At 45.8% G+C, this 14,851-nt stretch overlaps 1 protein-coding gene across 2 annotated transcripts in view; it reads right to left on the bottom strand.

Moving 5' to 3' along the window:
- Window positions 1-3,258: 3,258 nt before the first annotated feature.
- The window catches only part of foxj1b (forkhead box J1b), a 32,580-nt gene continuing 20,987 nt past the window's right edge, over window positions 3,259-14,851 (bottom strand). For both annotated transcript variants that reach the window (XM_080206288.1, XM_080206287.1), the window contains exon 3: window positions 3,259-5,587. In XM_080206288.1, coding sequence (XP_080062414.1) covers window positions 4,784-5,587 — 804 coding nt within the window. In that variant the 3' untranslated portion in view covers window positions 3,259-4,783. The remainder of the gene's footprint in view (window positions 5,588-14,851) is intronic.

The raw sequence follows: 14,851 nt of genomic DNA on the forward strand, positions 1-14,851 counted from the left end.
AGGGAGATTCCTCTCTACACTCCAAGGCTATGAGATAATATATGGAGATGCCGGCATTGGACTGGGGTAAACACAGCGAGAAGTCTGACAACACCAGGTTTAAGTCCAACCGATTTATTTGATAGTAAACTCACAACCTCGAAAGATTGTGAGTTTACTATCAAATAAATCGGTTGGACTTAAACCTGGTGTTGTCAGACTTTTTACTGTATGAGACAATATCATGTCTGCATCCTCAACCAAGGTGGCACAGCGGTTAGCTCACAGCGCCAAGGGCCCAGGTTCAATTCCCGGCTTGGGTCACTATCTTTGATGAGCCTGCACATTCCCCCCGTGTCTGCATGGGTTTCCTCCAGGTACTCCAGTTTCCTCCCAAAAGACATGCAGGTTAGGTGCATTGACCATGCTGAACTGACCCTCAGTGTACCCAAACAGGCACTGGAGTGTGGCGACTAGGGAATGTTCACTCCAACTTCATTGCAGTATTAATGTAAATCTACACGTGACACTAATAAATAAACTTGATAAAAAAAAACTCAACCATGGGCCAAATTTGACCGGCACACGCATCTCAATTCCGGGGGCAGGCGAGGCTTGGAAAACGGCATTCCCCCTCGGGTGGGATCGTACAAATCTCGGGCGGACCTGCCAGTAGAGTTCCACCCACAGCGCCCAACACCCACTTCAAGTGGGGACACTGTGGGCGTCCTCTCATCTCATTTCTGGGAGCTGGACCTGAACAAGCACCTGACGAAAATGCAAAATTGCAAGCAAGGACTTGAGAGAAGTAAAAGTTAGTGAAAAATACTAAGGTAATAAGTTTTCCTCTCATCGAACATAGAACACTACAGCACAAACAGGCCCTTCGGCCCACAAGTCGCGCCGATCATATCCACACCGACCAAGCCATAGAACTATCTGTAACTCCCAATCCCATTAAATCCCATGTACTCATCCAGACGTCTCTTAAAAGACCCCAGCGAGTTCGCCTCTACCACCACCGACGGCAGCCGATTCCGCTCACTCATCACCCTCCGAGTGAAAAACTTACCCCTGACATCTCCTCTGTACCTGCTCCCCAGCACCTTAAACCTGTGTCCCCTCGTAGCGACCATTTCAGCCCTGGGAAATAGCCTCCGAGAATCCACCCTATCTGTACCTCTTCATTTTTGACTATTACAACACACCAGGCTAACCCTCTCCTCCCGGACGAATTCATGTATTGACTGAACAATGCATAAAATTAATAATACACCAATTAAATAGCCGCCTAATAAAATTGTTTGATATTCTCGTAAATTAGATTTGCTCCAATGACTCCTGCCTACATTTTCTGACTGATTGCTGGCCTGATTTGCATTTCATTACCGCTCTCTAATTTAATTCAGCATAGTTTCCATTCTTTACATTCAACCTAATCACTGTGGAAGAGATTAATTTTAATATTTAAAAGAATGATTGTCGTCGAGACAAGATCGGACAGTCTGTTTACTCAGCTGCTCTCCCCTCAGACTGGTCCGCAGTCCCAAAGACTGTGGCTCACCAAAGCGAACGGAACGTATTTGTAATTTAATAAATATGCGTACACACTTCGAAGGCAATTCACTTTATTTGGTAAAATAGATCCTAATTAAATTGTTGTAAATCGAGAAATGGTCTATTGTAAAGAATACAGTGAAGCGTCTGAGCTAATTCTCTGAGTTCAGGGTTTTTGCCGCTGATAGCTTTGGGCCGTCATTAACTTTGCGGCAGGCACAAACAAGTAGCAACCGGTTTTCCCCCGATACACGCACGGTTAAAATTGTGCATGGGTGAGCGCAGGTACTTCCAAACTCAATGTCTGATCACCTCAAAATTTTTCGGACTAAAACGAGTGCGGAGACTTGCTCGCCAAGTGACTGGGTGGGAAACGCTGCAACTTGAAGACAATCTCCAATTTGCTACGGCGGTAAACTATACGGGAAAGCAAAGTCCCAGGTTCGATTCCCTGCCTCTCGGCGCGTCTCAGAAGTGGCGGTCTCAAAGACCTGGTTCTTTCAAAGGATCTCCCTCAAAGAGGGACGTGACCCTCAGCTCACTCCAGCTCCTAAGCTACAATTCATGCACTCTCCCTGAAATGCTTTGCTCCAAAGAGATCAAAGTCTGTATTTAAGTAGCTGAGCTAATACCTTTAAGTCATTTTTTATTAAGAGTCTCCAACCTGGAGTTGGTGCCGCTCGCCCGTTTTCATGGAGAAAGTTCGATACACCGCAGTGTTCACAGTCAAAGCAAGAGTTCACAACTGTTGTGTTACGTGAGCTGCACATCATGTCGCGGGAGTAACCTTGATCCCAATGTTCTTCCCGCCGGCACATTCTCCGCTCCATTTTCAGAAGAATTGTCGATACTTTACAACGCTGGGCTAAATCTCCATGCTATTCCTGAGGAGGTAGCAACATGAGTAAGAACCCTCGCACTTCAGGATCATAGAATCCCGACAGTGCAGAAGGCGGCCATTCGGCCCACCGAGTCTGCACTGACCACAATCCCACCTCCATAACCCAGGGGCTACGCATTTACCCTGGCTAGTCCCCCTGAGGGGACTAAGAGGCAATTTGGCATGGCCAATCCACCTCACCCGTACTCAGCACGAGATAAGGATACATTGGATCTGTTACAGTATTTCCTTTATTCTATTCAAATGGCTAATTACAAACCCCACCTAATGAGATCTTGTAACCAAGTTCTAGGTCAAAATAATTTCCCCATCGCTTAGGATGGTATAAATCTGAGAGATTGCATTGAGGAGGAGGCGACCCAAGCTATTTGCTTTAGTCTAAGAGACACAGTAAATACCCCATCTCACATCCACTTGGGTTTCATGTAGCTAAGTACAGTTCCAAATACTGTTCCAAAGCGTAATCATATTCCTCCTGGTCAACATCGTTCCCTCATCGTGGTGGTCAAACCTATTGCACAAACGATAAATGGAATAACCTTATGAGATATTCCTGTGAGTATTCCGGTGGGGAATTCCAGCACGACCACGGATCCAGGCCGGGATCAATTGCACTGATTTCACTTCAAGTAGATTGAGGTTTCTGACCCACACTTACTGTTTCTATTATACACACACACATACACACACACTACTATGGCTTATACATATAACCACATCATCCAAATGACCAAATTTCTTTGTGACGCTGATATTACAGAACAGCACTCGTTTCCAATCGGGAAAACGGAGGGCAAAAGTCGTCAAAATAAAACTCCAGATAATGAGCTTTAAACCCCACAATCTTTATTGCAGTGAGGCAAATAGTATTTAGCCAGAATAGAAAATGGGAGATTGCACACGAGTGATTTGCTCCATTGGTCAAGTTAACAGGAATGACCCAAGCAAACACACTTTCCTTGTTACAAAACAAGCATCTAACAGTGACTACTTATCCATTCAGCTCAATGATTGACGAGTTTTTGTTTTCCTCTAGTCTGCATTCACGAGTTAGAGAGATTGGCAAAATTACGCAGTTCAGTGGACATTGTTCACTTCATCTTCGGAATGACATAGCAGCTCTTTGCAAAGGACGGAGCGCCTCCATAACTTCATTGCAAAAGCAGCAGTTCCAACACAATGAGGAAAGGAGTTCTGCATAGAATCACGATGCCTTGATTACACAGTTTTTGTATTTTAAAAAAAAATGATCCATGCTAATGGAGACGGCCCAGGATACTTGCTTCACTCTGAGATATGTAAGCAAGTGCAACTGCCCTCTTTACACCCAATCATCTGGGTTTCAAGTTTGTCATGATTAAGGGCAATCCGAAAAAAAAACAAATTTGCATCAAATCTTACCCACATCCCTTCTGTTTGAGAATTTAACTGGGGTTAGTCACCGAGTCAATTCCACAAAATAGAAACTACACTTTTAACACTAACACATCTGAGTAAAATAACAACTTTGTGGAAAAAATATATGGTCAAAACTGTGCCTCTCATCCTGGAGTGAGTGTTGATTCTGTGAAGCCATTGAACCAAAAGCTTAACATTCATTCAATAGCCAAGTCAAGAAAAAAAAGTGGGGAATTAACTTGAATTGACATCTAGTTTAGCCCTGTTTGCTTTTTCCAATTCTACTTCATATGGCAAACACTGCTGCAAATGCAAGTGAATCGAAATGGAAATCATATTAACACGAGTTAGGGTTAGTCATTTTTTTTTTAGGAGTAAAGTTTTTAAGTGCAATATACTTCAACGTACGATTTTTTTTTGGATCAACTAGCTCTCAGAGAACCACTGCAGTTAAGAATTAGCTAGCTCGTAACTGTCTGTATTCAAACAATGCCATCGCAGTTCCATTTGTCGCATGCTTGCTTGACTTGACTTGACTATTGGCTTAATATTTTCACCTCAGTAACATGGTCTTCCAAAGTGTCAAGTGCAATTGAGCAATTTTCGCTTCTGAGCGAGGAAAAGAATCTGAAATGGCAAATAGCTTCTGACAATACATCCCTTCAAAAGATTGCAGCACTGCACCGCTCGCGGGTGCGCAATCTGGTCTGTAATCAGACGGTACGCCCTTAAAACTATTCCGAATTTCAGACCGCTTTCTTTCAACCGTGACAGAAATCTCTTAAATGGTATTCCAGTGTAAAAATTATAAACGATAAAAAATAACAAAGGGGCCATTTTCCAACAGTATAAAGGAACTTCGTGTAAGCTGTACAATTTCCAACAATCAAGAGCATTAATGCTAATGTAGCAAATGTTTCAAGATTGAGCGATTGGGGAGCAGTCTTGTCACAGAAACGTGTCCCCTCTTTCCCACTGATGCAGTTCATTGAAGAATCCTTCATAGAAGTTGAAGCCTTGGTCTATATCCAAAGGGGTCACTTGGAACTCTTCCTTCATCTCCTCCCACGGATGCCGCTGAGCATCCGAGAAAAAAGTAAAATCTTCAAACTGGGAGGTCTGGCTGGTCGTTTCTGCAAGAACCTGGTCCATTCCCATCGAGCACCATTTGGACTGCGGGCTAATGTGTCTTCCTTGCACAGTCAGATCCAGCTCGGTGCCCAGCGAGTTCAACGCCGCGTTGATGTCCAGGTCCTCGAAATTGCTCCCGTTCGCATTGAACACGTCGTCAAAGACCGAGGCCCAGTCGAAGTCTCCCTTCAGCGAATCGGATTCTCGGTCGTCGTGAGCCAGGAGCGGAGACTTGGAAGTTCTGGCCACCTTCATTGTTCGCTTTGGCAAGGCTTGCTTGCGTTTGCTTGCGATCCGTTGGTTGTCCGAGGAGTTGAAGATTTGATTACTGTGGGCATTTTCCACGTAGCGCATCGATGTGTGTCCAGGCCCAGAGTAAGAGAGGAAAGAGGGAGTGGACGGATTTAACGAGACTTCAGACGTGGGCACGGAAGGAAGCTTGCTTGCTTTGAGGGTGCTAAAGTGAGTCGCAGGCATCCGTCTCCTTTTAAACACACCGTTCACAAACATATCAGCATACTGTGGATCGATCTGCCAAAAACCCCCTTTACCAGGCTCATCCTTCTGTCTTGGCACTTTCATGAAGCACTTATTTAAAGAAAGGTTGTGGCGAATAGAATTCTGCAAATGAGATGGGAAAAAAAAAGGAGGTATTAAAATGACATCGTATTTTATATCTAAAGCATGAAAGAAACTATTGTCTCTGAACCGTGTCTATAATAATAGTACTGAAGGTACGTCAATCCATATTAAAATTGCAAAACATTTCTTGACGGTTATATTTTACTCCCCAGTTTGTAGGAATAATCTTGTCTTCAGTGTTACATTCAGTCCAATTTGCATTAACCATTACAACTGAAAGCCACTCATCGAAACAAAAGATAAAAGCAGGGGTAGGACATTTGGCCCTTTGAGCCTGCTCTGCTATTCATTACGATCATGGCTGATCATCCAACTCAATATCTCGTTCCTGCTTTCCCCCCCACCCTTATCCTTTGATCCCTTTACTCCCAAGAGCCACATCCAACTCCATCTTGGAGTTACATGCAATGTTTTGGCCTCAACTTCTTTCTGTGGGGATGAATTCCACAGGATGACCCACTCTCTGGGTGAAGAAATGTCTCCTCGTCTCAGTCCTAACTGGCCTACCCTGCGTCCTCAGGCCGTGAACCCCCCTGATTCTGGACTCCCCCACGATTGGGAACATCCTCCTCGCATCTACCCTGTCCAGTCCTGTTAGAATTTTATAGGTTTCTACAAATCCCCCCCTCATTCTTCTGAACTCCAACGAAAATAATCCAACCAAGTCAACCTATCCTCACACATCAGTCCCTCCATCCCAGGAATCAGTCTGGTGAATCTTCGCTGCGCTCCCTCCATACTCATCATCCCTTAGCTAAAGCAATCCAAAAATGAATCACAATGTTCTGCTCTCTTCAACGTCTTTCTTTGAATTCCTTTCCTTCAAGTATTTATTTATTTTTCTGTCAAAAGAGGCAACTGTCCCTGCCTGAACTAATCCCAGAGGTAATTATTCCATTCCATTCTTCAAGCTCAGGTGTTTCTCAAACACTTTGTTCAACTCTTTCAAACCATGCTGAATTCACCTCAGATATCGAGTAGTGGGCCATTATTTCAACTTCTTCTCCCCACCCTTGGAGTCACCCTGGTTAACTGCGTTCTCTGATATCTACAACGGAGATCCCAAACAAAACTAAGTTCTCTGTCTGTAAACTAACCAACGTTCTGTACAAATTGATTGCATTTCCCCTACTGTACTCTGTGTTCCTGTTTGTGAAACTAAAATTCTGTAAATAACTCTATCCTCAGGTTTCTCTGTGGGCCTTTTCTGTTCCTCCATTCAATGGAAATTTCTATTTTTTGCTTTTTCTATAAAATGCACTGTACTTATTAATATTGCAGCTCCTACAAATCTACCCAATCTGCTACCTTGTCTATGAGCAAAATTTAATGGAGGCAATGGCAAAAGCCACTTTTCGGAACTCCTCCCCGCTCCCCCCACATTAAGAGTCAGTCAGGCCCTTAACTGGGGAACGGTAAATCTTCCCAGGGACCAGCGATGTATGGTGTATGTAACTCTGACGGGACTGACGTATGGGGAGAGATTGACTCGGGTAGTTCAGCCAAATGAGAGGGGGGAATCGCATAGACACTTATGAAAGAAAGGACTCGACAGGGTAGATGCAGGGAGGATGTTCCCGATGGTCGGGGGAGTCCAGAACCAGGGATCACAGTCTGAGGATTCAGGGTAGACCATTAAGGACAGAGATGAGGAGGCATTTCTTCACCCAAAGAGTGGTGAGCCTGTGGAATTCATTACCACAGGAAGCAGTTGATGTCAAAACATTCAGTGTGTTCGAGAGGCAGCTAGATATCGCACTTGGGGCAAACGAGGTCAAAGGTTATGGGGAGAAAGCAGGATGAGGCTATTGAGTTGACGATGAGCCAAGATTCTTCATGAATGGCAGGCTTGAAAGGCTGAATGGCCTCCTCCTAGTGGCAATTGCTGTTAGTAATGTGTCCACCCACAGCCCAGGTTTCTGAGGGACCCAGACCATAGATTTGGGGGGTGGTTCTCGGGAGCAGGGTGGGGAGCATCTCTCAGAGGTTTCCTTCCCCACCCTCTCACCACACCCCCCCCTGCAAAGATGGGAGGGCAGTTGGGTCCCCACCATCCTGTCCAATTAAATGACCCCCCCCCCCCCAACCCCCAACCCTGCCCCTTCCAACACCAAACTCACCTCAGGGGGGAGGGCATTAAATTCTGGATAAATACTTCCATCATAGAATCCCGACAGTGCAGAAAGAGGCCATTCAGCCCGTTGAGTCTGCACCGACCACAATCCCACCCAGGTTCTATTCCCGTAACCCCACACATTTACCCTAATAATCCCCTGATATTAGGGTCAATTTAGCATGGCCAATCAACATACATCTTTGGACTGTGGGAGGAAACTGGAGCACCCGGAGGAAACCCACGCAGACACGGGGAGAACGTGCAAACTCCACACAGACAGTGACCTGAGACCAGAATTGAACCTGGGTTCCTGGTGCTGTGAGGCCACAGTGCTAACCACCATCTCACCATGTCACCCTCAATAAAATATTTAGACAGATATTGAACAGGACACCACCGATAACTTCCCTCAAAATAGCATCTTGGGATATTTTACATCTACGCGACAACAGAGACGGGTTTATCGTTTCATCTGTAAAGACTGACTGTGCACAGCTCCTCTCCCCAAGACTAAAACATTTATATTTAGCATCAACAAAAACGGGCCCAGCGCTGAACTAATTCCAAGCCTTGTCCGCTGTGAAACATTGAGTTCACCGAGTCCTCTCTTTGCTGTCTGTCAACCAATGGGTTCTTCTTGTGATTCCTCCGAGGTCGTGCACCTGGATTTTACTAATGGGTCACTTCTGAGTTTCTCTTTACCAAACACTTCTATTGTTCCATTTACTACATTCCGTTTACCTGACCGAACTTGACTTTAATTGTAAAGTCAATCCTTGATGGATCTCTTCATTTCTACACGATCGATAATTCTCTCTGGGATTGTGGATTCCAGTTGTTTGCAACAACTGACATCGGACTAACTAGCAGCACTAATTTAACTTCTTCTTTAACTGGTAATCTTGTCCGAGAGCAGAGCCTAAAAGCATGGATTCAGTATGGGTTGCAGTTGTTTCGAAATGCAATATTAACATGATATAATTGTGCTAACTGCAGGAAAGAATTGCTATCCGGCTGCTGCTGTTGTCTACATTTCTCTGTCCTCTGATTATCTTCTCTGTTCCACAACCATTACTATCAACTTTCCTTATGAAGCTATCACTTTCTATTGCACTTTTGACTGAGCGCATCTGTGAGTGTGCATGTGACTGTGCATGTGCAATGTAGTAGACTCACCCATGTACACACACACACACACACACACACACACACACACACACACACACACACACACACCCACACACGTCCATGCGCACACACATCCGCCCACAATCTCTCTCACAATCACATGCGTGCACGGACACACACACACACACACACACACCTCCATGCAGTTTCTCCACTCAGTCTTGGTCACCATGATGATACCAGTGGCAAATCTCTTAAAAATCTTCAGTGTTGCAATGATCTTAACTACAATATTTTAGACTACCAAGAACACCCCATTCATTCCTTTGGTAAATAAAACCTAACCTGTATAACTTCAACACAATTAATTCCTACGCTCATGCTCAAAGAATAAGTAGGATTAAATGGGCCTCTTTTAAGATTGGCCCAATTAATTTGACTTATTCTTTGAGAGTTAATTGGGAATGTTCTAGAAGCACTGAATACGAGCTTCTGCTTGGAACAGCGACACTGTCGTGCACTTAGCGTCGGCTCAGCTTTAGTAGCTAGCGGCTCGGAGATCGAGGTTTCAAGCCCCACCCTGGGTTTTGAGTTCAGATTTCAGGTTAGAATTTCAGTGTAGTAGCGAGAGGGAGGATTGTATTGTTTAACCCACTGCCTTTTTAGATGGCGAAAACGCAAAGATCCTGTGGGGTTCTCGAGCTGGAGGGGGTGACAGAGAGATGGGGTGAAGGGGGTGGGGGTTGATGAAGGGATTTAACAACAAAGATAAGATAATTAAAAGTCAGGATATGACTGGACCACGTACAAGGTAGGGGTCAGTGTGTATTAGGGGGTGATGAATGGATGGGTACATGTTAGCAATTAGCATCACTTTGAGGTATTGTATGACCCGAACATATTGAAATTTCAGAGATTATACTTCTACTAACACCAACGTCAGAATAATAAGTCTGGTGTGTCAGGACTTTCAAAGCGATTACTAACTAGCTAGCTACTTAACCTGCCATATCTTTTATTAATGTGGCTGTTCTGCAGCAGCTCATGTCTGCGTCAAAAAAAATAATTCAATTGAAAGCATTCAATTATACCACTGGGTCAACACCGCTCACTGCTGGGTCACAGTCAACTTCAGGCTCACCCTGATAACTGACATCCAAATCCTGCTAATATTTTGATTAAGTTTATTTACGAGGGCCACAAGTAAGGCTGAGACTAACGCTGCAATGAAGTTACTGTGAAAATCCCCGAGTCGCCACACCCCGGCGCCTGTTTGGGTACACTGAGGGAGAATTTCACACGGCCAGTTCACCTAACCTGCACGTCTTTCAGACTGTGGGAGGAAACCGGAGCACGCGGAGGAAACCCACGCAGACACGGGGAGAATGTGCAGTCTCCGCAGACAGTGACCCGAGGCTGGGAATCGAACCCAGCTCCCTGTCACTGTGAAGCAGCAGTGTTAACCACTGCGCTAATTTATTAATAAAAGGTTAGCTTTTTAAAAATATTAGCTAACGTTGGGAACGCAGCTTCTCAAGAGGGTTTCTGATCGTGTCTTGCAAATTAAACCAAGCTGAGATCAACTGTCTTATGATCCATAGAATACCTACAGTGCAGAAGGAGGCCATTCGGTCCATTGAGTCTGGACCGCCCCCCTGAGAGAAGACCCAACCTAGGCCCACTCACCTGCACTATCCCCATTACCCCATGCATTTAGCATGGTCAATCCACCCAACTTGCACATCTTTGGACACTAAGGAGCAATTTAGCATGGCCAATCCATCTAACCTGCACATCTTCGGACTGTGGGAGGAAACCGGAGTACCCGGAGGAAACCCATGCAGGCATGGAGAGAATGTGCAGACTCCACAGATAGTCACCCAAGGTTGGAATTGAACCCAGATCCTTGGCACTGTGAGGCAGCAATGCTAACCACTGTGCCACCCGTTGTGTCACTGATGTCAAACTGGGCAGCACGGTAGCACAGTGGTTAGCACTGCTGCTTCACAGCTCCAGGGTCCTGGGTTCGATTCCTGGCTCGGGTCACTGTCTGTGTGGAGTTTGCACATTCTCCTCAAGTCTGCGTGGGTTTCCTCCAGGCGCTCTGGTTTCCTCGCACAGTCCAAAGATGTGCGGGTTAGGATGATTGGCCATGCTAAAATTGCCCCTTAGTGTCCAGAGATGCATAGGTTAGAGGGATTAGTGGGTAAACGTGTGGGGATATGGGGATAGGGCCTGGGTGGGATTGTGGTCTATGCGGACTCGATGGGCCGAATGGCCTCTTTCTGCACTGTAGGGTTTCTATGATTTCTATGGTTACAGATTCTGTGTCAATGTGACTTTGAAAACATATTGAGCTCAGAATCTGCTTCCAAATTGCAAGCAATTATTGGCTCCTTCTGACAACATTTTACAATGATCACAACTTCGTATCTAAACAATTTTCCATGTATCCATGCGATGAAGAACAAATATTATTACATCCAATATTTAACATTTTGCATGTTATAAATTAGATATTCAACACACTTTGGTGAGCGAACGTATCTGTACAGGAAATCCAGCCATATCCTCCACGCACGCAAACTGACCAGAAGAGACGTGGGCATGTCACAGCCATCGCATTTCACAGCACAGAAAGAGGCCCTTTGGCCCATCACGTCTGTGCCAGCCATCAAATACCGAGACAGGAGACACACATCTGGGTGGAGATTTTTATTTCAGACAGCGAGCTCACACTGTGACAAATGGATCCAGACGTGTCTGAAACATGCCACTGTCCTAGTACTGGGAATTATTACTCATGTTGCAAGGGCAGAGACTGAGCTTAAATCAACTGAAAAGCTCCAGGTAAAAGGCTAGACACCCAGCAAAGATTGCCCCAGGCAGCCGGGCAGAAGCAGCGATGGGTAACAGTGGGCGAGGACAGTTCCTGCTCGCAGTGAACCCACTGTTTACGAATTAGTTCGATCTTTAACTGGCATCTGAGGAAGGGTCATTGCATAATCTTAAGGCAAAGCCTGATAGATTCTTCACTGTAAGAAGTCTCTCAACACCAGGGTAAAGTCCAACAGATTTATTTGGTAGCAAACGCCACTAGCTTTTGGAGCGCTGCCCCTTTGTCAGATGAGTGGGAGATCTATTCACAAACAGGGCATATAAAGGCGCAAACTCAACTTACAAAATAATGATTGCAATCCTGGACTTGCAAAATCTCACTAATTGTCCTGTCTGGAGACAATACACATCTCTTTAACCTGTGCTGAACCCTCTCTCCATTCACATTGTCTGTACCTTTGAGACTTGATGACCTGAAAAGACTCGCATTCCAACCATTATTCTGTAAATTGACTTTGTCTTTTTATGCCCTGTTTCTGAACAGCACTCCCACTCACCTGAGAAAGGAGCAGCACTCCGAAAGCTCGTGGATTTTGCTACCAAATAAGCATGTTGGACTTTAACCTGGTGTTGTGAGACTTCTTACTGTGTTTACCCCAGTCCAACGCCAGCATCTCCACATCGAGATTCTTCACGAACAAAGGATTCAAAGGTTACGAAGGTGGAGTTGGGAAAGTGGGATTGAAGTCACAATCAGATCTGCCATGATATTATTAACTGGCACAGCAGGCTCCAGGGGCCAAACAACACTCCAGCAACACTCAAGAAGCTCGACACCATCCAGCATTAAACAGCCCACTTAACGGGCACCACATCCACAAACATCTGTCACCACTGACGCTCAGTAGCAGCAGTGTGTACTAAATACAAGATGCACTGCAGCAACTCACCTTAGACAGCACCTTCCAAACCCACAACCATTTCCATCTAGAAGGACAGGGGCAGCAGATACATGGGGAACACCACCACCTGCAAGTTCCCCTCCAAGCCTCTCGCCATCCTGACATTTTTTTTTTAAAGAAGTTTAAAGCTTTTATTTATTGTCACAAGTAGGCTTACGTTAACACTGCAATGAAGTTACGACTTGGAAATATATCACCGTTCCTTCATCGTCACTGGGTCAAAACCTTGGAATTCCCTCCCTAACGACATTGTGGGTCAACCCACAGCACGTGGACTGCAGCGATCCAAGAAGGCAGCTCACCACCACCTTCTCAAGGGGCAACTAGGGATGGGCAATAAATGCTGGCCAGGCAGCGACGCCCATGTCCTAGGAATGAATAAAAACAAATGCCATCCTCCTGGCTCCATTTTGCCAGTTTTGTATGGCCACCTCGAATTACTTGTAAAGACCTGGACAATAATCAGACTTGGGCTGACAAATGGCAAGTAATATTTCGGCCACCCAAATCCCAGGCGTCTGGAATTCACAAGTTAGTCTCGGCAGTGATGACAATAAAACTACCATCAATTGTTGGAAAAGCCCCATCTGGTTCGCTCATGCCCTTTCGGGAAGGAAATCTGTCGTCCTTACCCTGGTCTGGCCTACACATGATTCCAGATCCACAGTGATGAGGTTGACTCTCAACTGCCCTCTGAAAGGCCAATTAAGCCACGGGCAACAAATACTGTTCTTGCCAGTGATGGCCACATCCCATTAAAGAAATTAGAAGAACAACGGTTATTGGTTATTTTTCTGCAATTGTAAACCTTTGCATTCCCAGCTCGCCAAATGTGGCGAGTGACCAACACATTGGAAAGTATTTGCAGCACGCTATGAGGCAAGAATGGAACCAAGTGAAATGAATGACTGCATGGCTGTGTTCGTTGAATCCCTACAGTGCAGAAGGGGACCGTTCGGCCCATCGAGTCTGCACCGACAACAATTCCACCCAGGTCCTATCCCATAATTCAACCTATTTACCCCACCAGTCCCGCTAACCTACTCACCCCGGGACACTGAGGGCAATTTAGCACGGCCAATGCACCTAACCAGCACATCTTGGGAGTGTGGGAGGACACCAGAGTCCGAAGGAAACACACAAACTCTGCACAGACAGTGACCCGAGACGGGAATCGAACCCAGGTCCCCGATGCTGCGAGGCAGCAGCGCTAACCACTGTGCTACATATGCTGAATGTGTCCTTCTCAGCCCACAGAACATGAGTGGCACCTCATAGCCTGATTTCAATGCAGGTAAGATGAGGCTTCTCTGATGCTGGCGAGCTTCCTCAGCAACAACGTGGACAAGTGTGCCAGCCCTGACATCCATCCCCTGGAAGGCACAATTGCAAGCAGCAGCTGATGAGACAGGACAAATGTCACCAGCAGATCCTGGGAAAGAGCCAGGAGGGTGAAGAAATTAAGGGTTGTTACCACTGGCAACGGGTACTCATGAGGCCCACCAGAAAGATGTCCTCTCCCTGGAGGCTATAGATACCAGCAACCACGTGACGAGAAATTCAGAGACTCCCGGGACACTGGGAGCCCAGTCATGTCTGGAAGATGAATCCTCTACTTGCAAACTCTGCGCTAGGGGCATCTCTCTCCTCCTGCGATGTGCCCATTGCCTGGAAGAGAAGGTTTCTGTTGGCAGCGTTGATCTTGCCTCTCCAAGTCTTCCTCTTCAGGTAGAGCTGGATAAGAAACGCTCCCTTCTGTTAAGAAGCTGACAGGTGGGAAGTGAAGACCAAAGGAAGCAAAGTCCAAAGTAGCAGAAGTAACCTCGCAAATCTTGGAAATTACCTCCATTCACACACCAAGTCCTTGTGAGCAAAGTTACTTAGATAAGGAAGCTGCTGTCACAATATCTAAAGCCTGTCTTGCCTGCCAATTGCTCTGCCCCATCGCATCCCACTGTCCCCTTAACTCGTTTCATCTGGTGACTTCCAGGAATTCTGGAAAACAATATTAAAAGGCAGAATCCAGGCTTATGACAGCAGCCAACGGCTCATGAACCTCTCAGGCTCACCTGTGCCATGCAGGGAACCGGCACGCTAACAAACACGCCCAGGTTACATGCAGAAGACCCAACACACAGGAAATTTCTTCTCTTGTAACCTCCCTGATACCTGCCTACCCCGGCAAGTCCAAATACCCCC

Source organism: Carcharhinus amblyrhynchos, chromosome 18 (genome assembly GCF_965287045.1).
Source record: "Carcharhinus amblyrhynchos chromosome 18, sCarAmb.v2.hapA, whole genome shotgun sequence".
Taxonomy (NCBI): domain Eukaryota; kingdom Metazoa; phylum Chordata; class Chondrichthyes; order Carcharhiniformes; family Carcharhinidae; genus Carcharhinus; species Carcharhinus amblyrhynchos.